The 24,409-nt window shown below is 45.9% G+C and overlaps 2 protein-coding genes and 1 long non-coding RNA gene across 6 annotated transcripts in view; 1 reads left to right on the forward strand and 2 right to left on the reverse strand.

Annotated features, from left to right (window-relative positions):
• Window positions 1-2,720, reverse strand: part of RIC8B (RIC8 guanine nucleotide exchange factor B) — a 100,524-nt gene extending 97,804 nt beyond the window's left edge. For 2 of the 4 annotated variants that reach the window (XR_016510427.1, XM_090272566.1), the window contains exon 1: window positions 2,512-2,720. Coding sequence is in view for 3 of the 4 variants with exons in the window: in XM_090272566.1 (XP_090128692.1) it covers window positions 2,512-2,595 (84 nt within the window). In the remaining variant the exon portion in view is untranslated. The remainder of the gene's footprint in view (window positions 1-2,511) is intronic. The other 2 variants (XM_090272567.1, XM_090272565.1) reach the window with 1 other exon arrangement.
• Window positions 2,410-22,839, forward strand: LOC150011125 (uncharacterized). Its single transcript, XR_016510428.1, has 2 exons — window positions 2,410-2,651; window positions 22,408-22,839. It is a non-coding gene; the product is annotated as an uncharacterized LOC150011125 (long non-coding RNA).
• RFX4 (regulatory factor X4) overlaps window positions 19,678-24,409 on the reverse strand; it is a 133,706-nt gene continuing 128,974 nt past the window's right edge. Inside the window, exon 18 of the mRNA XM_090272568.1 lies at window positions 19,678-20,020. Within this exon, the coding sequence (XP_090128694.1) occupies window positions 19,748-20,020 (273 nt within the window). The 3' untranslated portion in view covers window positions 19,678-19,747. The remainder of the gene's footprint in view (window positions 20,021-24,409) is intronic.

Raw genomic sequence — 24,409 nt, forward strand, 5'->3', positions numbered from 1 at the left:
CATGAAGTTACTAAGGGCACACCTGAAGAAAGGTTTATCTGACTCCAAATGCCACCTTCTTTCCACTGTAGTTGACTGCCTCCCTTTGAGGACTGGCTCTGTTAGTGAAATAAGGTTAACATAAAGAACATCTTTCCCCAGACAATGAACTAATCATTCTCTCTCTACATCATTCGTTTCCCTTCTTAAAAAGACTCTTCAGTGCCCCCTAACAACCTCTTATTCTAAACATTCCCGAAATCAATTTTTCCAGATAGGGAAAATGAGGTGCATGGTATCCAGCGCCTTTTCCAGGGTTTCTGACTTCATATCCTATAGAGCTGGACAATTTAATTCCACCTCCCCATTCCTACTGCTGTACCACAGCGATCATATTTCCCCTTCCTTTTCATCTGCCTCCAATCTCGCCTTGAGGGGCAAAGCCCCACTGCCAATATGAAACTCAGCTGTTTCCTCTGTGCTCTGGCCCTACTATAATCAGCATTAAAGTTGAGAACTCTCTTTGAAGAAGCTGACTGACTCAGTTCAGATCAAGTTATGGCATTTTCAGGCTTGGCCCCAAAAGTTCAATCCTTCCAAACACTTCAGGAATATCATCTTAAAGAATACACACCGGGCATCAACAACTTTAAAAACATTCCCAGTGTGAAAGGAGAGCTGGAGATGTCCAGAACTTAAGCTGACAGCATTTGGCCAGAAGCGGTAACCAACCTGGAGGAAGATCAAGAAGAGGAAGAGATAAATCGGAGGATGCAAATCTGGAGTTCTAATTAGTTTAGCCATGAAGGGGAGAAAAAATATTAAAGGAGGTGATAAGATTCAGTTAGAGGGTTTTCCTTCTCCTTTCCCTATGGAAAAAAAATCTTTATTGCTAGATATCTGTCATATAGTAAGTGCTAAATAAGGACGAATTGATTCAACACAATGGCAAGGTTTCTGTTGTATTCCTTTCTTTTGAAAATCAGTTTGCAGCTGCCTCAAATCTTTTTTGGAAAGCAGTTGTAAATCAAGTAAAATGAATATAATCCCCACAATGTGTACACCTATGCATTAAATGAATTTCTCCTAAATTAGATAGACAGGCAACAGTAAAGCGTATCAAAAAGTGAATAAGCTAAGATATAAGTAGAACTGAATCCAGCCTCTTCCCAAAGAAAGCAGTATAGTCCTGCAGAAACAGATTCAAACCTCAGCCCCATCTCTCAATGGCTGTGCAGACGCGGGGCAACATGAGCCTACGTGTCATTTATGAAACGGGGACCACCACCCCCTTTCTCACAGGGCTGCTGGGAAGATTCCAGGGGGATGATGGTGTCTTATTTCTGAATCTTTTCTACCTAGGGCAGGAATGGCACACGGGCAGTTCAGTCACCCAAAGTGCATGAAAGGGCCGTGGTGGGCACACAGCAAACACGGGAGAGGAAATGAATGAATGGAAGCAAACGAAAGGAAGAAAGAGCTTATATCCAGGGTGTGACTTGGTGCTGCATGTGTTTTCACAGAGGGAGTAGTCAGTTATTCTTGTAAAGGAGTCTTCTAAATGGAAGAATAAAGGCGTGGTACGCTCCCTTTTGAAGTAAGCATATAAAATTCCTAGAAGGCCAAGTAACGGAGAGCTAACGGTTTTAGGACAGCGAGTCAGAGAAGTGGCTGGGATTTATAACAAAATACCTTGCTACTGCAGAGCTGCACAGTGTTAAGAACAATGAATGATCTGAAGACCTAGGCTGGAATCCCAGCTCACCAGTATGACCTTGGGCAAGTTACTTAACCAATCAAGAATCTCAATTGCAAAACGCAGATAAAACCTCCTAGGACTGCGGTTGAGATTAAATGAGATAACGGATGGGAAAGCTGTTAATGCGATACAAAGAATAGGTGCTATTAGGAGTTAGATTCTCCACCCCACTTACAACATAGCACGTCCATGACCTTGGCATGATTTCAGTACTTTGCGCCTCGATTTTCTCATCTATAAAATGGGGAGGACAATACCATCTCCCATATAAACATTCTGAGAATCAAGTTAGACCATACATGAGACATCACGCCTTGAAAACTGCACAGTGCTCCAGGTACATAAAGAACACCAAGACGTGCTGATACGTCTTAGGCATGTAAAGGGCCGTGTTTCCGCACAGAGGCACATATTTTTACGCTATACAGGTGAGGCAGCCTGGCGTGCATTTAACCATCCATGCGTGGGGCACAGGGCACAGACGCACATCCAGGGATTCCGGGGGTGTGACTTGCGCGCTTGGGAGGAAGACCGCAAGACAGGCTGCTGGGCCGGAATCAGAGGAGTGGGCGCCAGAGTGGGGGCAGGGGGATGCGGGATGCAAGGCTGGCAAGGGCTGGGGGCACAAACACGCATGCCCAAGCCGGAAACGCTTTTTTCAGGGAGAGTAATGCGCATCCCCGGAATGAGGGGGGTGGGGAAGGATGCGCGGTGCAAGCCCAGAGGGCGGCCCGGGGGCGCTATACCGCAAGCTCCGGGCCAGGGCTCTTTACCTTATCGCTGTAATCCCTCAGAACCCGCTCGATAGCCCCCGCCTCGCCGGCCCGGACGATGTAGAGGGCGCGCTCTTCATCCATGGCCGCAGGTGCGGGGGAGCCGCGGCCGCTCTGCGCGCCCAAGCCGCTGCCTCCAGGTAAACGCCTCGCGCCCCCGCTCGCTCGCTCCTTCCCAGCTTCCTTCCTTCCCTCCTTCCCTCCCTCCCTCCTGCCTCCAACCCGCCAGCCTCCGCCCGGCCGGGCCCGACGTCACCGCCCCTCAACTTTCACCCCGCGACGTCACCGGTCCCCCAGCAACCAGAGTCTCGAGGCCGCCCCCGACAAGGCCCAGAACGCGATACGGGCCTGCCGAGCGGCCTGAGGCGGGGTCAGGCCCGAGGTCCTGCTTGCTTTTCTGGCTCTCCCTGCCTCGAAAAAGAGTCCAGCCTTTTTAGAGGGCTTTCACAGACAGAATTGTTCTCTCCTGACCCTCCTCTATGAATCATTCTTCTCAGCTGGGGAGAACGACCCGGCTCTTCCCCTCCCCACCAAGAGACAGCAGCCAAATGGACTACAATTCCCTGCGTGCAATGGGGTCATTCCACTATTCCACCTAATTTACCGGAGTGCCGAGTGGCATGCCGGGATTAGTAGTCATCCAGAGGGAAAGACTTCCCTCCAAAGGCATGCTGGGTACTGTGGTCCTGCAATGGCCGGAAACGGGAGTCCGGTGGCCCCTGAGGCCAGCGGCCAGGAAACCGTTAGGGGGTGGGTCTAAGCTTAGGCTCTGCCTCTTTTTTGTTCCTTACGGAGCTGACTATCCCGCTGGAGCCTTGGCTGGTTGGACTGGTTGACAGTCGCGGAAACTGTCAACCTTTGATGGGAACTGTGAAGCTCCGGTTTAATTCCCTCTTTTCTCGTTTAGTGGTTTCAGTCTCTTTCAAATTCTTTCCCTCCTCCCGTGTAATATATAGAGGTACAGTAATGCGGGAAACTGCAGGTAGTTATCTATATGGAAGGGCATGCAGCCATTTTTAATACCTTTTTTAAACCATTTTTTACTTTTCAATTAAAGTTGACATACAATATTATATTAGTTTCAGTTGTACAGGCCAGAGATGACTTAGAACTTCCTAGGTAATCATCCTGACATATCTCATACCTGACACCATACATAGTATTAGAATATTATTGACTATATTCCCTATGCTGTACTGTAGATCCCTATGACTATTCTGTAGCTATCAATTTATTATTTCTTAATCCCTTCATCTTCTTTACCCATCCCTCCCAACCCCCCTCCCATCTGGCAACTGTCAAAACATTCTCTGTATGAGGCTATTTCTGTTCTGCTTGTTTATTTTCTTTAGATTCAATCATTGATAGGTATGTATACCATTTTACTGGTCATGTTTTTTTTCTAATTCTTAAAGAATACCTTTTAACATTTCATATAATAATGGCTTGGTGATGATGAACTCCTTTAGCTTTACCTTGTCTGGGAAGCTCTTTATCTGTCCTTTGATTCTAAATGATAACTTTGCTGGATACAGTAATCTTGGTTGTAGGTCCTTGTTTTTCATCACTTTGAATATTCTTTGCCAGTCTCTTCTTGCCTGAAATGTTTCTGTTGAAAAATCAACCAACAGTGCTATGGGAGCTCCCTTGTAGATAACTAACTGCTCTTCTGTTGCTGCTTTTGAGATTCTCTCTTTATCTTAACCTTTTACATTTTAATTATAAAGTGTCTTGGTGTGGTCCTCTTTGGGTCCAACATTTTTGGGACCCTCTGCACTTCCTACCTTGTAGGTCTATCTCTTTTACCAGGTTAGGGAAGTTTTCTTTCATTATTTTTTTAAATAGGTTTTCAATTTCTTGCTCTCTCTTCTCCTTCTGACATCCCCATGATGGTACTGTTGGTATGCTTGAAATCGTCCCAGAGGATCCTTACACTATCCTCACTTTTTTGAATTCTTTTTCCTTTTTGCTGTTTTGATTGGGTGTTTTTTAAAAATGTATTTTTTTTATTATGCTATTACAGTTGTCCCAATTTCTTTGCCCTTTGCTCTCCCCTCTACAGTAGCCCCCTCCCCTCCAGCAATCCCCCCCCCCTTAGTTCATGTCCATGGGTTGTCCATATAAGTTCTTTGGCCTCATCTTTTCCTATATTATTCTTAACTTCCCCCTGTCTATTTTGAACCTACCAATCATGCTTCTTAATCCCGGCACCATTTCCCCATTTCTCCCTCTTCCCCCTCCCAGCTCATAACCCTCAAAATGATCCCCATACCTATGGTTCTGTTCCTATTCTGGTTGTTTGCTTAGTTTGTTTTTATTTTTATATTTTTAGGTTCGGTTGTTGATAGTTGTGAGTTTGTTGTCATTTTAATGTTCATAGTTTTGATCTTTTTCTCTTTCTTAAATAAGTCCCTTTAACATTTCATATAATAATGACTTGGTGATGATGAACTCCTTTAGCTTTACCTATCCGGGAAGCACTTTATCTGCCCTTCCATTCTAAATGACAGCTTTGCTGGATAGAGTGATCTTGGTTGTAGGTCCTTACTTTTTCATCACTTCTTGCCAGTTTCTTCCTACCTGCAAAGTTCTTTTGAGGAATCAGATGATAGTCTTATAGGAACCCCTTTATAGGTAACTCTCTTCTCTTGCTGCTTTTAAGATTCTTTATCTTGAGCCTTTGGCATTTTAATTATGATGTGTCTTGGTGTGGTCCTCTTTGGGTCTAGCTTGTTTGGGACTCTGTGCTTCCTGGACTTGTATGTCTATTTCCTTTGCCAAATTAGGGAAGTTTTCCTTCATTATTTTTCACATAAGTTTTCAATTTCTTGCTCTTCTTCTCCTTCTGGCACCCCTGTGATTCGGATGTGGGCACTTTTAAAGTTGTCTCAAAAGTTCTTAAGCCTCTCCTCGTTTTATTTTAATTCTTATTTCGGTTGACTGTTTTTTCTTCCTTATGTTCCAAATCATTGATTTGAACTCTGGCTTCCTTCCCTTCACCATTGGTTTCAGGTGGATTTTCCTTCGTTTCATTTACCTTAGCCTTTACTTCTTCACTTCTGCGTTTGCCATACTCAAGCATATCTGTCAGGTCTGTTAGCATCATTACCACCAGTGTTTTGAACTCTACATCTATTAGGTTGGCTCTCTCCTTGTTGCTTAGTTCTCCCACTGGAACCAAGGTTCCCTCTTTTGGGCCATAGTTCTCTGTCTCCTCAACTTGACAGGCTTCTGAGTTTGCCTCTGGTCTTAGGTAGAGCTGTTGCACCTGTTATATTTTAAGGGGCAGAGCCTTAGATATTTGTCAGTACAGGGTGATCTGTTTCACCACATTGTGGTGCTGTATGTGGGGGGTGCTGTCTAAGAGGGAACAATGCCACTTGCTCAGCACTTGCCCCTTTTCCAGGCACTTCTCCCACTTCTATATGGGACTGGCACCTCTCTAGCTGTTGCCCTGGTCACGGTTCCCAGAGTGGGTGGGTCTGCAGATGTTCTGCTGAGAGACCGGCAGTTTCTTCCTCCATCCCAACCCCCACTGGTTTTCACAGTCAGAACCAATGTGGCTTTATTTTCCTCCTGTGCTAGAGCTATGAGCTGCACAGTCTGTTCTGGGGCTGGGATTGTTCCCAGGTTTCCCTTTCTCCTTTTTTTAATGTGTGACTGTGCTTTCCATTGGCCAGCCACAGCCACTGTCACTGCCACACTGCCACCTCCACACTGCATCCTCTCTGCCCTGGCTCCGCTCCTCCTACCTGTCTGGATGAGTATCTCTTCTTTATGTTTGTTTGTTGGACTTCCATGCAGCTTGATTTTCTGGAACTTCTTGTTGTCCCCAGTTTTGAGGTAGTTGTATTCCTTCTTAGTTGTGGAGGGAGACGCAGAGTGTTTACCTGCACCTCCATCTTGGCTGGAAGTCCTTGATTGTTTTTTGCTTCCTTAAATTCCAAATCACTGATATGATTCTCAGCTTCATCAGCTCTGCTGTTGATTCCCTGTAAATTATTCTTCATTTCTGTTAATGCACCCTTCATTTTTGACTGGCTCTTTTTTATGGTTTCCATGACCTTTTTTATTCCACAGAAGTTCTCACTAAGTTCATTGAGCATCCATATAACCAGTGTTTTGAACTTTACATCTAGTAGATTGCTTGTTTTCATTTTGTTTAGTTCTTCTCCGGGAGTTCTATTCTTTAATTTGGGCCGTATTTCTTTGTCTCATTTTGACAGCCTCCTTGTGTTTGTTTTTCTGTATTAGATAGAGCTGCTAGGTCTCCCAGGCTCAGCAGAGTGGCCTAATGTAGTAGGTGTCCTTAGGATCCAGTGGCACAGCCTCTCTGTTCATCCAAGCTGGGCACTCCAGGTGTGCCCCCTCCCCTACCCACCCCTTTCCCTGTGTGGGCTGTATACTCCCTCCTGTTGTAGTTGAGCCGTGATTGCTGTCAATGGAAGGGATTTACCCTCAGGCCAATTAGCTGCAAGGACTAGCTGCAACCACCCCATGAGCAGTACTTATTTCAGCAGGGCTCTGGTGCCTGCTGAGTTTGCCCCTTGAGTGTGTCACTTATGGAGGTAGTTGGGTGGTGCTTTGACATGGTCTGAAGCTGTGCACCAGGTGCGATGACTCTAGGGCCTCCTGGGAGGTGTGTGCCAAGGTCATCCACTGCCTGTGTTCTGCCTGGGGCTACCTGGCATAAGCTACAAAGCTATCTGCAGATGACTGCTACTTGTACTAGGCTTGGAGGTGCCCAGAAGAGGCCAAGCTGTGAACCAAGGCTCGCTGCCACTAGTGCTAGGCCTGAGTCCACTTAGCGAGTGGTGCAGGGCATACTGAGGCCAGATGCTGCTTTTTGAGAGGTTTTAGGAAAGTCTGAGGCATGAACCGAGATAGGCTATTCATATGGAAAAACCACTGAAAACAGCTTGGGTGGGACCACAAGTTGCGTGGAGCAGGGTCTCTGGGAGAGATGATCAGTGTGAGCCAGGTTGATGGACCCTCAGATATGATGCCTGCCTAAATGGCTCTGTGGAGAAAGGGCTCAGCAAAGGACCAGCAGCCTCTGCCAGCACTTCCCTCTGGGAGAAAGCCACCCCTCCACCCCTTGTCCTAATGCCAGACAATTCAGTTTCTCCTCACATGTCCCTAGTGCCCTTGGAACTGCTGCCCCAGAGTTGGAACTCAGAGGGAGTGAGTCTGAGCAAGTCTGTGCATGGGCCCTATAAGAAGAATGCCTGGGATTCCAGAAGCCTCTGTCGCATTCAGCCACAATCCCTGCTGGTTTTTACAGCCACAAGTTATGGTGGTTTCTCTTCCTGGCCTGGTGTGGGACTGGGACCACTTGCTCTTCAGGGGGGGCCTCCACAGCCAAGATATCCCTCCTGATTTTTTATCTGCCACATGTGGGTTTCGGACCTGCCCATTCTGCATCTCCATCTCTCCTACTGGTCTCGATGTGACTTCTATTTCTGTATGTCCGTAGTTGTAAGACTTTTGTTCAGCTAGATTTCAGGCAATCCTGAATGGTTGTTCTGTAGTTTAGTTGTAATTTTGGTGTGGTTGTGGGAGGATGCAAGTACCGCATTTACCTACCCCACCATCTTGACTGGAAGCTGGTGATTCTTTTTCCTTAATCTCTGTCATGTATCAGCTGCCACCTGAGCTCCAGATTCAGTGGGAGAGTGGTAGGTGGGTTCCATACAGCCTCACATTCTCACGACTCAAAGACTTTGGTGGAACCAAAGGAACCTGAATGGGTTAAGCAGTTTGCTCTAAGGCACATAGCCAGTGAAAGGAGAATTTGAGATTTGAATCTGGGTCTTTTCCCGAAGGTGGCTGCCCTACAACCACTAGTAACATAATAATGCTGATATACTGGTAATAGTAGTGATGATGGGGATGGGGATGGGGATGAGGATAGAGGCTCACACTTGCTAAGTGTTTGCTACGGGCAGGCATTCTGTTCCTTTAGCTGTATTGCCTCAGTCAATGTCTCACAAATTCAGTCAGCAAATATTTGATAACCTATGCTGTGCCAGGCACTGTTCTATGAAGCCCAGTACTGTGTGGTGTAGAGACAGTGGGCCCCAAGCGAAGTAAGTCCCTGCCCTGATAGACCTTCTATTCTAGTGCTTAGCCCTAGGAGGGAGGTACTGTTCTCATCTTAAGATGAGGAAACTGAGTCTTAGGTTAATAGATTAATTTACCAAGATTGCAGAATTTGGAAACTAAATTTGAAAGCAGAGTCTATGTTCTTTTTACTTTCCCAAGCTATTTGTTAGAGACTGGGGGAATTCTCCAAGTAGTTTCCAGTTTTCTGATCCAAGCAACCTTTACCAGAAATCATCTCTAATGCTTCTCCTGCCTATGTCTACCTCCTGAGCTGTGCTGAAGAGGAACAAAAATGTATTCATCTGATGATTATTGTGTTTCTTCTGTGTGTCAGATATAGTGCTAGGCTTTGGGATTTTGGAGATAAAACCAAATATGGAATCAGAGCTCATGGAGCTTTAGATCTTTCTGTGGATTTATTGAGAATATTTGTTAATAAACCAAGTCAGATTTTAATCTATCTTGAAAAAGCACACTTTTTAGACAGATCATGGTATATATAGTAAGCTACATTGCTTAGGTAATAGTAGCATTTTGCAATTGTTTTGAACAGTTCACAAAACATTTTAATGTACACTATCTCACTGGATCCTTGAGGAAGATATTGTTCCATTTATGGATAAGACAACAGGCTCAGATGGGTTAAGTAACACAAACTGGGGCTCAACTGAGAGCTGTAACATAACAGTATTTGGGTGCCTCCTCTGTGTCCAGTACTGTATTTTGTGCTTTTTGGGTGACCATATATTTATTTTTGGAGCAAGGGCTCCCTGACAGGATACTAACAAGCATAAAGTATCTGAGGAGAGCTGTTTCTTTCAAAGAGAGTCTTTACACATCTGTTTGAAATGTCTATTTAACAGAAATAGGCTTATGTTTTTAGGCTCCAACCCTGTACTTCTAAAAAGAGATTTAAAAAAAATACAAAACCACATGAATTAATGGCTTGGGAAATTGCACTTTAGTAATTTTAATTAAGCACTAATATTCTGATTTTATAAATCAAAAGGAGCTTTGACTCTAATTCAAGTCATCCTTTGACCACTGACGAGACTCTGGTCCCAGAAAAATTAAATGACTTGTCCAAAGTCAATAGTTAAAAGCAGACTCTGGGACTAGAGCCTACACTAGCTAAATCCCTGGGTCACTACGTCACTTTACCTCCCTGAATATTTAGTTATGTGATACTTTAGTGACTGGAGCCCCTACTCCAGCACTAACTCCAGTTCCTGTCAATTCTTGGGTGGCATGGTATTAAGGAACTAGGATTTAGAGATTGGATAATCAAAGCAACAAATATATAGTCACAAGTCATTGTTCTGAAAGATAGTAATATAATAATTCTATACGTATTTATCAATAGTGTTTTACTAGTCTCAAAATATCTCTACTTACATCATTTGATTTAATCCTTATAATAGCTGAAAAATGCAAGGTCAAAAGCACAGACACTGTCTTTTTCTTTTTCTTTTTTTAAGAGAAAACGGAAGTCCAGGATGTTGATTAGCTTGTTCCTAAGCAATAAGTTGGCTTAAAAGTGGTATAATTAAGGTCTAGAAGTGCTCTGGGTTCAGCTAGCATAGAATGTTGTGGAGTTATAGGTCAGGGCCAATGAAGAAAGCCTACAGATAGACACTAGTCATTTATTTGGACTTCAATATATCCTGCTGTAGCATTTCCTTTGCCATGACAATGCGTTAGTTGGGATGTGCCCGGCTGAAGATCTTTAAGGAGCCCCTGGTGCCAACAGCTTTTAAAATCCAAATATTCCACCCTGGCCGAGTGGCTCAGTCGGTTGGAGTGTCGTACCATACACCAAAAAGGTTGTGGGTTCCATCCTCGGGGCACATACCTAGACTGCGGGTTCGATCCCATTGGGCACATATGGGAACATCTAATCAACGTTTCTTTCTGTTTCTCAATAAATGTGCAATAATTTTTAGACCTTTTTTATAGAAGAAAGCAGAAATTTAAAAACTAGTCCAGTCTCTACAGCTCTAGAATTGGAAGTCAGAGAATTCCACTAATTCAAGATACGATCTGTCACTCAGCAACCACCACACCACAGTGTGAGACTACTCTCTCAGTTTTTCTTAAGCCATGGTGTCCTCAGCTGTAAAATAAAGGAATTGAGTCAGATATTTTAGTTCTCTCTCAGTTCTAAAATTTTGTGATCCGAAGAACAACAAAACCATATTTGAACATTCTCATTCTTTAGAAAAATCTATTAATAGTGAAATTGTAAAAATCAATATGTGCAAATTAAATATCAATATGCTATATGCAAATTATTTCTTGGGCATACCTGCGAAGATTCTGATTTAGTTGATCTGTGATGAGGCCTGAGTACTGGTAGTTTTAAAACCTTCTCTGTTGATCTGAGTGAGCAGCCAGGGTTCAGAACCAGTGGACCAATATTTTAATAGAGTATCAATTACTGAACTAGTTTTTTGATAGACTCTCAAAGTCAAGTGCATGTGACTCATTAGTCTCTGAGAAATGGGAATGACCCAGCAAGACGAAATTTATTTTAATTTCATTTTCTACCAAGAATGAAATGTCCTTTTTATAACAAAGTTAATTATCATGTTTTGATCCATAAACAAATTCAGGGTGGGCAAAAGTTGATTTATAGTTGTATTATTACTTATTAATTGTATTATTTTCCATATGAACAGCTGTAAACCTACTCTTGCCCCACTCTGTATGTGGTGATCATTGGAGCCAGAATTCGTCGGCAGCCGTCCGTCTCGAGAGACGATGGTGTAGCTTCTTAAGAGTCTATCTGCACCGCCGAGAATGGCTGTGCAGTCCGACTCGGGAGTGACACGGTATCTGTCTCCTCCCGTGTTGAATCGACATCTTGCGATGACGCTGGAGTGTCCTCTCCAGTGGAGCTGAAGCTACAGAGCCTGGGCAGGGTGATATGGAGGGTCTGCTGTTGCCCATGCATTAAACAAGTAGAAACAACTTATCCTGTCCTTTGGGGATAAAAGAAACATCCAGGCAAACCAGCAAATCTTTTCTACTGATAGGAAAAAGCAAATCGAACCTAAGTATTATGCAAATCAAAGCAAGATAAACATTGAAGGGGGAAAAGAGTAATGAGCCCAGACCAGTGAGGCTCAGCGGGTTGGGTGCAAAGCAAAAGGCCAAAGGTTCAATTCCCAGTCAGGGTACAGGCCTGGGTTGCAGGCCAGGTTCCTGGTCGGGTGCATGCGAGAGGCAAATAATTGATGTTTCTCTCACATGTTGAAATTTCTCTCCCCTTCTTTCTCCCTCTCTTCCCCTCTCTCTAAAAATAAATAAAATCTTAAAAAAAAAAAAAAGAGTAAACAGAGAATCCTTCTTGGAGAAGGCGAACTGTAAAGGGAGAGTAGTAGAGAGAATTTAGAGGGCTTAGCAGATAGGGGGAAGTGCCATGAGAAAAATTCAGGAAAGTGAAAACTAATGGGACGCTTATTGAGAAATGTACCAACTTGGTTGAACTTGAAAGCCAGCAATGGAGATTTCTTAAGAGGTCAATTGGTCAGTGGAATAAGGAAAAGTTAAATCTGACATTTCATAATCAGTGATGATTCTATGACCAGCCAACCCAACTTCAACATGTTATGGTCCTGAAAACACTATCTCTATCACGTTAATCAGAACTGGGAAACAGGAAAGGAGGGACTGTTGTCAGAGGCTGTCAGAGCCTCTCATAAAGTTAGGGTTGGATTAAATCACTTCAGAGTTTTTAACCTTTAAAAATCTGTAACTACCTGATCCAGCCTTTCGGCCCCCTGATGAGGCTCCCCAGTAACAGTCCCAGCATTGTAACCGCTAAAATTGAGCCCATGCTGTTAGTCCCCGGCACAGGTACCTATAACTGTTCAATATTGATTGGCTGTCAGACCAAACTAAGCCCACAAAATGGGTTCTGCCCTTTAGGAGTTTTTACTTATCCAAGAGCTGGAATGTGGGTCAGACCTATTTGCATCTCGTTGGCTTGGAATCCCATCCAAACACCTCTTGGGAAAACCCAGCGCTTTGGGTGGCAATACTGTAATGTGGCGAAAGAAGCTGGACTGGGAACTGGAAAACCTGGTTTGTAGTCATGACTCAGTGTGTGAGTCTCAGAAGCCGATCATTTGTCAAATTCCTTAAAACCCTGTGGCAACCTTTTTTTTTTTTTTTTTTTTTTTTGTATCTAACAGGAATACTTGAAAGCCAAAACTCTCTAGTTTAAATATTAACTCTATCTCTGGGTATTCAGGGATAAGTCACTTGCCCTCTTTGAGCATTGATTTTTTTTTTCCAACTGTAATGAGCATAATAATACCTGCTTTGCAGGGTGCTGTAAGGGCAGAAAGAGATGGCTGTCAGAGTGGCCGGCACAGCAGGCCTGGGCATGGAGTGGCCACTCAACTGTTAGTTAAGCTGGAATGAAAAATGCAACCTCCCTCCTAGCGATGCGAGGATGTGGGGATAAAGGTCATGTTATTCCTATTGCTGTACAAATATATGTTTTGTTGGTGGTGGTGGGGTTTTTAACCGAAGCGTAATTCCAACGCACTGCTTTGGTCTTTAAACTTGGCGTTAATGTCTTTTAACATTGACCTGCTTTGACATAAGACAGTTTTGGTATAGTGACTGTGTGTATGTGTATGTGCATACGTGTGTAAATAAGGAGTCTAAAACAATACACGCATACGCCGTATCAATGTCTTTGCAATTAAGATTTTGAGATGCGCATGTCAGAGGAAACATATCCTCAAACCCCTTCTCCCCGCCACTTCCTTTTTAACTCCTTATGCAGTAAAGCATTAATTTACTTACCAACATTTGATTAAACTCTTAAGGTTCAACCCTAGGAGGAGGTGGCAGTGGACAAAGGATTATTGCCATTCATCATCAACACATTTTTGTCTTCCCCTTGAGTTGCCTGTGAAGGATTAGCTTTTCCCTGAAAGGAGGAAGACAGAATGAATTGCATCTACAGCCAAAGAACTGCCAGCTCCTTTCAGCTGGGGGCACATACCGGGAGCTTTTCCCATATTAGTCAGCTTTATCTCAACTTTTGGGCAATGCCTACATCTGAATTTCATGGGTTTCAGGGTCAGTCAAAACAGAATTGTAGGGCTGTTGAGGTCAGAGGCCATGGCTGTCAAAGGGTAGTGACCTGAACAGCAAGAGGTAGCCAGTACCCCCCACCCCCCACCCCCCCGCAAATGACTTCATTCTAGTGAATTCTTGGCTCATTGTACCTCCCCTGCAGAGCTTTTTTTCGACCTGGTAATAAAAATCCTCCTGTGACCTGTTTTTTTTTTTTTACATTATTATTGATTTTCTTTTGTTCCCCTTTCTCTATAGAATGACCAAATCTTGATCCTTGATAATGGTTTGTATGTACCCTGGGAAATGACAGAGGGAAAGCTAGTCTGCTGTTAACTTACCATGAGTGGACTGCCACCTTGGGGGTGGGGGATGATCCGGTGCCCCGCTTAGGAACTGTTCTTCATTTAGCACCCCAGAATTTCCCAGAACCTGTGAAACTCTTCAACCCCAGTAGGTTCTGTGATCATGGTCAAGGTTGATTTAAAAACTGCACAGCCACTTGGGAGAGAGGAACGGGGGGACAGGGTGGGTGGAAGGTGGAGGCAGGCCGTGTGCTAGGGTACGAAGAACACAGACTCTGGAATAGGGTGACTTGGTTTTCACGCCCAGCTCTCCCACTTATTGTGTGACTTGGGCAAAGCAGTAAACTGCTCAGAGCCCGCATTCCGTCACCTGTAAACGGAAACGATTATACCACTGATGGTGCCAAGAGGTTGGGAGAAGTGGAGATGATGCCTCTGGTGTGCCGGGCACATAGCAGAGCCCAGGATGTGTAGCCTCTGTAGATTCGGGCGTATCTAATTCAGAAAGGTGCCATGCATCCCTGAGGGCAAGGGGAGGAACGTGGGTCACATTCTCCTCATTTAAAGATGGCCTTTCAGCTTTGGCTACATTCGGTGTAAGAAGGCATTTTGCAGTTTACCTTTCGGAGAGGTGTAGCAGGAGCCAGGCCAGTTTGGATACCATTTCTGGCGGGGGCACAGTTCGGCGGTTCCTTGAGAATTCACCCTTCTAAACTCCGCGGCTTTGCCGGCTATCAGGGGACTAATATAAATCCCAGGTATTAGCACTGCAGCTGTTCCTGAGGCTGCCTCCCTCACCCCCGCTGTCACGGTCAGACCTCATTATTTTTCATAATAGTTCTTAAACCACTGGTTTTAGCTCTTGAGGCATTTACGATGACAAAGGGAGGAATAAAACCAGGGAGCGCCGTTTCTCCCGCCCACCCCCTCTCTTCACCCACACCCCCTTCCTAGCAACAGCTCTTTTCTCAACTCCTGGGGCCCACGTCTTCCGTCCCACCTCCACCAGCAGCAGCAAAATATGGGGGTGAGAAGGCTGAGGGGTGGGGGACGGAGGTGCAGGCAGAGAGCTTCACAGGGAGGAGCCCGATGAAGCACAAAAGGTTCTGACCTCCTCGGACGAAGAGGAAACCACAAGGGCCGTGTCCAAGCTGGCTGGGCTTGGGAGGCTGCCAAGGAGCTGGAGCAGAGAGGGGCCGGGGTAGAGAGCAGGCAGGGAGGTGCGCTGGCCTGCAGGGCCCGCCAGACAGTGCCACCGGGGAAAGGCCGCAGGGGACCTGTCCATAGCGCAGGGCGGCGATGTTCAACCTTTATCCTCTCACGGCACACGTAAACTAATTAGTAATATTCTACAGCACACCAAAGAATATATTTTTTTGTCCATCTGACAAAAAAAAAAATAGGTGTAGTTATGATTCATTCACATTGGATGGCTATTGTATTGGCCGTTGTCTTTTTTTTTTTTTTTTTTTTTTTTGGACAATCTAAGGGAAAAAAGATCAGTGCCCCTGACTATATAGTCAGGTACTGCATGTTTTAAAAGTGCTTGCGGCACACGGGTTGAAAATCACTGGTGTGGGTTATTGGGGATTGCCCCTCTTCTCCGCTCTGGACAAACTGGAACCCTGAAAAAAAAAATACCTGGGGTGCAAGGCCAGGGAACAGCCATCTCTGGTTCTTAGTACTTCCGGCTGCAAGGGCTTGTGTTTCTCAACTTTGGCTGCGTATGAGAATCACCTGGGGAGCTTAAACAATCTGATGCCCTGGGTCACATTCCAGGTCAGTTATTTACTGTGAGTGGGACCTTATACATCAGTATTTTTAAAAGTTGAGACGGTAACAAACAGGCACCCAGGGCTGAGAACCACTGAAGTCCAATCCCACTTGGAGCAGGAGTACCCCTTCTAAAACCTCTGCGTGGAGCAGGGAATTAACCTCAGTCCTACTTTATTGTAAAGGCAGTATGTATATCCACCTTTTCCTTTTCAAGTTTCCAGTGATGATTTGCATTCTTTAGACTCTTGAGTCGGAACTCTATGCCTCAGGAGACCTACAGTAACCCGTCCACACCCTTTCCCCTGCAGTAACGGGAGTATTTGTACCATCTCCTTCCAGGATTTAAAAAAAAAAAAAAAAATTGCTATTCTGCCTTTAAGAAATGCAAGAAGCTGGGACAGACAGCCTGTTTTTGCTCTTCTCCAGATTCACTTGAGACATTTTGATTGACATCACTTTAAAGCAGATATTAAGGACGACTCAGACAGGATGGGGAAAATATCAGGAGACTGCTGCCCAGACCCGTGTTGGAGAGGGCGGGGCTGGGCATGAGGAAGGGGCTGGGGTGTGGTTCCTGGTGGTGGTGGTGGCGCAGGTCTACGGGCCGCGCGGTTTGGGGCACCAGCTGGCGGAGCCGCCGCCTTCTCTCGTGCGGCTGCCTTCCCGAGTCCCTGCGCAGCTGCCAGGCCGTTCTTTGTTCTCCTTAAGCTGTCCACCCTCCTCACCCAGATCTGCCGGCCCGGGGCCATCAGCTCACAGACTGTAATTGGGATGTCATAGTCATGTAACATGCCTGCTTGAGGTCCAGAGTGGGGAGGTGACCCCTCCAAGGTCACATGGTGGTGAAGCCAAGGCTTCCTTTCAGTTGTCTTTACACGATTTCAGCCCCTCTCCCCATTTAGGTTGGGCTTACTCAGTGGCACAGTTTTGATTGGCCTGAGACTGGGTTGCTGTCTCAGAGGGGCCACAGACTCCCTTTCTTTTCAGACCTGGGATATCTCAGAGGCCTGACAAAGGACACAGCAGGCTGAATGCCTAGGACGCCACAGGCCTGCAACGTGGGTGAGCCATCCTGGCTGCTGTTCATGACTCCAGCCAGTTCCAAGCTGGCAGGGTCCTTTTCAGAAAGAGTCCTAAAGAGGGGAGTGTCCCTTTATTGCCAAGACTCCTCTGTTCTTCCTCTGACAAGTGACTGGCCCCACTCCCAGCTGCCAACCTTGCCCATTCCCATCCTGGTGACGGGGTAGGACCCATCAGAGAGGGAGAGAAGGTGCATTTGAGTCAGTGGGCTCACAGCAGCTGTTGCCTTTTCCTAATCAGATCCTTCTCAGTTCGGAAGTTGAAGGTTGCGACCATTTGGGAACATAGGCAGAACGCTCACCTCCCAAGCCATAGGGCCGCTTGTGCTCTGCAGAAAATGCCCGGTGGCTCCCGTTCTTGGCTGTGCTGTGGGGAGGAGGCGCACACTGCCTCCCTTGCCAAGTTCTTGGAGTGACCACTTTATTCTCTGGGATTCGGGGCCTTGTTGATTGTGACTATTTTTGCCTAAAGATCCATGCCTTTAGGGAACTTGTGGCTGTTACTTGCATATGGGTGTTATGTGTTGCTGCTACCTGGCTGGAGAATTCAGCAATTGCTTTATTAATATTATTAATTTTTTTGTGTGTGTGATTAGTAAGTCAAAAGTCAAACTTACCCCACCCTTTCATCTGGAACACTAGCTTAGGATTGTAAGAGCGCGAGACATCTGGCTATCCTCAAGTTTGTTTTATGCAGTGACTGACTCTGAAGTTTCATTCTTCTTTACTTTCCTTATATAAAGCTAACAAATGGATCATGGCCAAAAGACCAAATTAATTTACCCTCAGAGTGTGAAATCCAGCTCATACCTTCTTTTGGCAGATCAACATAGCTCATTTTTTTTTAAGGGGATGCTTTGTAAAATTTATCATATTAACCTTAAAATCATTTTCAGGTATGAGTGTGTTATGTAACAGCAAGTAAGAGCTTGGCTTTCAAAATAAATCTTTCAAAATGCAACAAATTGAGCTGTCAGATTCTCCTGCCTTTTAGTTAACATCACTACTGCCATTTTTAGAAATCTTTGGCTCTAACTCTCTCTCATAGATTCTAAACTCTTAAAGTTTGGGCAAAACATTTAAACATTTTGCCTTTATATCCTCAGCCCTCAGCCTTAGAATTAAAATGCAGTGCTGGAGAAGAATTTGTTGTTGCTTATTAAGTATTCAGTAATGTTACTTGTTCTTTTCCAGAAGTTTATTAGCATTTAAAGCACTGCACTTGAAATATCTTTACACCCAGTGGTCATTAAAGCAGAATGAACGAAGTCCCAGGGGACCTCTTAATGATGCTGGCATTGAAGAGCAATATTCCCTTTAAGAGCTGAAAGGGCCCTGCCCTTGCTGACGTTAGTCATCGTGCAAACTTAAGTCCTTGTATGCAGACTTGGTCCCCTACAAACCTCAACCAGGCTGTGGGTACTAAATTGTTGCTGAAGGACTGCATGTGGGGCCTATCCAAATTTTAATAATGGTTTGATGACAAGATGATGATGAACTGGACCCCTTAGTTTTGTTTTGCCTGCGTACACACTAAGTATTCAGAGTGGAATTTATATCACATACACACAGACAGAGGTCATATGAAATGCAAAATGAAGATAGGTCATCTCAATACTTTTTATTTGAGTGTGAAACCATTCATATCTTGCACAACTGTACAGATAAAACTATTTCCATTTTAGCTGTAGACATGATTATCACACTGAGTGGGTGTGATCAAAGATTTTATTTACAGAAAAATTGCTAAAACATCCGATGTCAGATTTCTATTTATTTCTTACCCATAGGGTAATAGGTCCACCATAATTGCTTGGTGCTTTTTATAATACAGAAAGAAAACCTATGTTAAGCTCTAACAAACCTCACAAATTGCTACAAATCTGACAGAAAAATGCCTAAGAAAAAAATTTTCCAAAAGTACAATACATTTTCATTTCCACACATACACAGTATAGTATAGGCTCAAAGGCACAGCTTTGAAATTTTTTTTCTATCAAAGTGTCGGAAATTATTATAGTCTTATGAAGGAACCATGAGAGTCATCTTCACACTTTGAAACTTGGTCCGTCCAGTTTCACAACGTTAATACAGCGGAGTGCGGTACTCAATGCTCATTCTCACAGAACTTTAAAAAACCCCTCCCCTGCCTTTTGCTGACACTAGCCATTGTGCAAACTTAGGACAAATACTTGTATGGAGGAGAACTGGTCCCCTACAAACTTCAATCAACTTAAGGCATATAGAACAGGCCTCTTCCTTCCCTCTAGACAGTGCTTACATTCCAAAACAATGCAGGTTCTGTGACAGACATGAGTGTGACAGGGAGTCTAGAGTTTCCAGACACCTCCATTTAGCCCCGGTGCACCGGGAGCACCCCCAGGAAGAAGGGATGTGTAGAACATCTCTGAGGGCTGTTTGTTGTACAGTAAGATGACAGACAGACGGCCATGCGAATGCTCTTGGTAAATTATGTGCCCATCCAAGAACACAAACCAGATTCTGTCTCCAGTATCCATCCTTCAAGACTAAAGAGCTTTTGTCAACAGGGAAATAAGTAACTTACAGGGAGTGGTTGCCAACACAAAGCAAAGTCATGGAACAAAGGGGAAAGGCACAGATTGGCCTGCCCAAGATAGTGCTCTATAGAAAGTCAAGTCTGGCTTGGCTACAGGAACCCAATCTCATGGATGTTTAGTGAGTCCTGTTTCTGAACTAAAGTTTATTCATCCCACACTGAATCCCAGCTTCATATTCACTAGGAAAATGGACACCTAGGAATGGTTCACAAGTTACAATGTATAAAGTCTTTGAGGGGGGATGGGTTTATTATTATTAATACTTATTAATATTAAATATGGATTCCTATGAGAACAGTCATTTAGCCCATCCTGTGGAGGCCTCTCCATTGATGTAAGCAAAGCCAGGAAAGTGTTGCATGTGCTCATACTCAGAATTCCTGCGCGTGGTCAGGGGTGTGTACATATCACTAGAGTTTCCGTACCTCGTGGAATGCACAGATGGGCTTGTGTAGCACGTGTTGGCTGTGGGTACCTCTGGCCATCGGGGGGTGACGGGGGTAGGATGCAGTCTGGGAGTACTGCTCATCAAACAAGGCTCCATCCGGGAAGTGGGGCTATTAAAAGGGTACTTGGTGAAGGGAAAGAAATTCCACAAAGTTAAAATTAGCTTGAAGTTATATACATGCAATATCAGTCACATTCACAATTTGTTCTAAGTTAAATTTCTTGAGATGCTATTAGCAAAAGTCAATGGGAAGGAATCAGTGAACTTCTCAGAGACTGAACCTTAGTGTAGAAAGTATCCAACAACAGAAATGCAAAGGGTTTCTTAACCAGATTTGGACTGGTGTTCACCCGACCGGTAATACAGGCTCTGTGCTCTTAATCTGGAATGTCTTGGGAAGTCAAACCCCAAAGGAGGAATAGCTCTACTGGGAATACAGGAGTGACCCAGGAGAGTGTGTGCATGTGTGTATGTGAGAGAGGGAGAGAACAAGAACATGAGAACACGTCCAAGTAGATATGGGAGGATGGTTGTGAGTTTTATCATTAGTTGTGGTGACGTGATCGGTCCCACTCCATCAACACAAGAGAACAATACTGCCAAGTAAAACACAATGGCATCATTAAAATTAGCATTTTACATTGACTTCAGTTATGAACTGTAGCCTAAAAGCAGGCTTTTGAAGAAGAAGCAAGTCAACAGCTTCAAAGGTTAGTCTATCATTTGAAGAACATCTATCTTTTTGGTTCATATTCACTGGAGTCCTGGAAGATACTCAAGCAGGAAATGGCAAATTCTTGGGCTTGGTGTGTGTGAATGTGGAAGGAGTCAAGATAAGCCAGCTGAGAAGGCAGGGGATGTGCTTTTATGAGGGTCGGGAAAGCAGGTGTGTTCCTAGCGCCAGGAGGGGAAGCGGTTCTAGAAAGAACTAGAAATAAGAGAAGTGCCTGTGAAAGGCTGCTGCTTTACATTTCTTTTTCAGTTCCCAAGACAGCTATGCAAATAAGCCCTTTAGTACAATCAGAGGGGAGACAGGGGAGGAGCTCTGAGGCTCCCAGGTTGCTGGCCAGTCCACACAAAGATTGCCTTGCTGTGCTAAGGGCCACCCCACCAAGGACAGGAGCCAGTCACCAAGGATGGCAAGGACAGCGGGCAGGGGGGAGAGAGAGAGAGTGTGTGAATGCGTGAATTCTTCTGCTCCCCATCTGTCTTCCCTGACAGTTGGAGAGTGGAGCCCTGAGGGATTAGGTGGGAGGCTGCCTCCTGCGAGGGAGACAGACAGGCTGAAGCCGAGACAGCCGGGAGAAGAGGTTATGACAACAATGGCTGCTGCTGGTAGTCGAGGGAGCCAAAGGGAGCGGTTCTGCCTCTTCCGAGTGGGAGCCCGAGGAAGCAGGGGGAGGCTGTTAGACCTGAGGCATGCGAAGAGAACCAGTGACTCACGGGTCAAGAAGGACAGATCCAACTTGTAGTAGAGTCTGTCCTACCGAGGACAGCGTGCCCTGCATAGCAAGTACAGCCACTCACAGCCAAAGAATAGGTAGGAAAGAGGGAGACGGGTGTGCACGGTGTCTGGGAACGCAACGGGAGAAGGCACCAAGGGCTGTTGCCAAGGTGACTACTGACAGCACACCAAGGCTTGGGTAACCCCCAGTCAGATCGGAAACACTGAAGTGTACACCCAGGTACCCGCTGCGGGAAGCCGCAGGCCGCTGTCTCCGTGGCAGCCATATTGGACCCTCAGGCCTGAGCAGTGCCGTTCGAGCCGGGGACCCACTCTAAATCCCAGAGAGGCCACAGGGAGACTGGGCCCTGCTCAAGAAAGCAAGATCCCAGGTATTAAACAGCCAATATTGAGGAATATTACAAAACAGTCTTGTAATTTTTTCAAAAAGGTTGCCTCCCCCTCTTGATATTGTGTCAAGTAAGCTCCCTGGACGCACGTCACCCCAGCTCACGCACGTGCCCTGGTCTTGTGCCATGCCAAGCTGGTTCCCATCTCAGGGAATTTTGTCCTACCATTGTCCTCTGCCTAGGACACTGCTTTACCACCCTGCCTACCCCCAGGCCCCTGGCATGTCTGCCCTTTTATCATTCTTCACATCTCAGCTCAGATGTCACCTCCTCAGCCTAGACATCCTATCTCCAGGAGCTGCATGCTCCACCCTCTGCCCCTCGGGGTGGGATGTCACCATTCTTCTTGGAAGCTGTCTCTCCCATAAGCTCCTGGCTGGGTGTTCGCAGGCTCGCCACCATATCCCCAACATCACACCGCAAGATGGTGGAAGGGCTGGCGCTTTTGCCCACTTACTCTGACTGGCCCACAGCTGAGCTACACGGGAGAGGAAGACCACCCCTTCCTGGAAGTGCAGCTCATTAACCTCACCCTTTCTGTCCCCATTGCTGTCAGCTCCCTCCTCCCCTACAGACCGCGGGTCTTACAGTTCTTTTTTTTTTAAATCCTCACCCAAGGACATGTTCATTGATTTTTTTTTTTTTTTTTTTTTAAGAGAGAGACAAGCATCGACGTGAGGAAGAAACATCGATCAGTTGTCTCCCGTACACGCCGCGACCGGGGATCAAACCACAACCTACGTATGTGCCCTGACTGGGAATCGAACCCACAACCTTCTGGTGCACGGAAAGACACTCCAACCAGCTACAGCACCCAGCCAGGGCCGTGGGGTCTTACAGTTCCGACCAGGCCTCCACTTGCAGCTCCTGTCAGTCCTCACTGCCTTGGCTTGTGTAGGTAAAACGTCACAGGATGGACTTGGAACCTCCTTCCCCCAGAACACGAGAGACTATGGCTTTTGTGCCGAATCAAGGACCCTGGATGCAGCTGTGCCCAAGGGTTGTGTCACAGACTCAGAAGAGTAATTGCCTGGAAATGAGACTGGCTCAAAATATCTAATGTGACAATAAAATTCTGTTACCACAGACTCTGGCATGGAAAATTCTGTCCCGTTAGGTCAGCTAATTGCAAATGAGTCAGTGACTCGTTTTCCCCATGGTGAAGAGGCCATTGAAAGAGGAGAGGCTGCAGTACCCGCTGCCTCACCCGCACTGAAGCTTCTATTTAGCCTGCCGGGAGTGGCCGGGGCTGGCCTGTGGCACCCGCCTCACCTCTCACACTCCACATCCGGTTTCGTGCAGGGTCCTTAAGCATGCTGGGCACAAACCCTGGGGTCCCCAGAGCTCTGCCCCGAATAAAGGCGCTTTTTGTTGAGGGCCCGTAACAGGAAGTTACTGTTTTCTGGGTCATATCCCACGCTCTTGCTATGGATGTTAAAATGGAGCTAAGGCACCCCCAGTTGGTACCCTGTGGGAGAGGTGTGCAAGGTGTGGATGCGGGCACGTGTCTGGGCGTGCGCGTGGGCACGTAAGTAGTCAAAGGTTCGATCGCGTGGCTGAGGCCTCAGTCCGTCCCAGCTGAGACTGACTCAGGGCCTCCTTGGAACCATATGAGGATGTTCTATTTTGAGAAACGACTCCCCACACCAAGGGCTGACTTTCCTGCACATGGAGAGGGAAGAATGAGCCCTTTATCCCTGACCCTTACCAAACGGGCTGTTACTCGAGCAAGGGGTGAAAGGTGGCCTAGTCAGGAGCACAAACTGTTTTCCTATGAAAGGCGGCTCTCTCCGCACTGAGGTTCTCTGCCCGTGGGTGCAGCCTCCCGCCTCCCGGCTTCCTCTTAGCCACTTCTGGAGGAGGACGCAGCTCCCCCACCCCCAACCTTTGAGCTTTCAGCATCGGGATTAACTGAGTTCATACATGTGAAACACTTAGAACACCCATGAAGTAAGTTCTCAGAACGTGTTAGCTGTTATTCATAGTCTTCCTCAAATCATAACACCACGGTCCATTAATGAAGGGAGAGCTGTCATGACTGACCATCTGGTCTTCCCTCCCTCATTTTTAGATGAGGAAATTGAGGTCAAGAGAGGGGAAATGACCTGCCAGAGGTCACACCGCAACTTAGTACCAGAGTAAGGATCCACTCATTTCATTCATTCATTTCACTGGCAAGTATTTACTGCATGTCTACTAAGGGGCAAAGCCACGCTGGAGTCTGGGAATACAATGGGCAGCATAAAGGGACCTGGTTCCTGCCCGCACAGAGCTAGTATAGTGTGGGAGATAGACATTAATCACAGGAAGTAAAACTGGGGTGTGACGAAGGATAATAATAATATATACAAATGTTGCTCACCAAGAAACCAGGCCCTGTTCTAATCTTTACTAACTCGCCCTCACAACGCCCCTATGAAGGAGGTGCTACAATGATCCCCAGTCTTCAGGTGAGGAAACTGTGGCACTGAGCTCCTCAGAGGCAGAGCAGTGGTTTGAGCCCAGGAAGCCTGGCTCTGCAGTCAGAGGTCCTACACCCCTGCGGCTGACTTGTCTGCCCTTTGGCACAGGGTGCTATCACCAAAGCAGGGCCCCCTCAGCAAACTTGGGCTGATTAGGGTTGAGAAGGTGGTTCTGTGCGAGCTGAGTGACTGGCGG

Source organism: Furipterus horrens, unplaced genomic scaffold (genome assembly GCF_987537825.1).
Source record: "Furipterus horrens unplaced genomic scaffold, mFurHor1.1.pri manual_scaffold_4, whole genome shotgun sequence".
NCBI lineage: Eukaryota > Metazoa > Chordata > Mammalia > Chiroptera > Furipteridae > Furipterus > Furipterus horrens.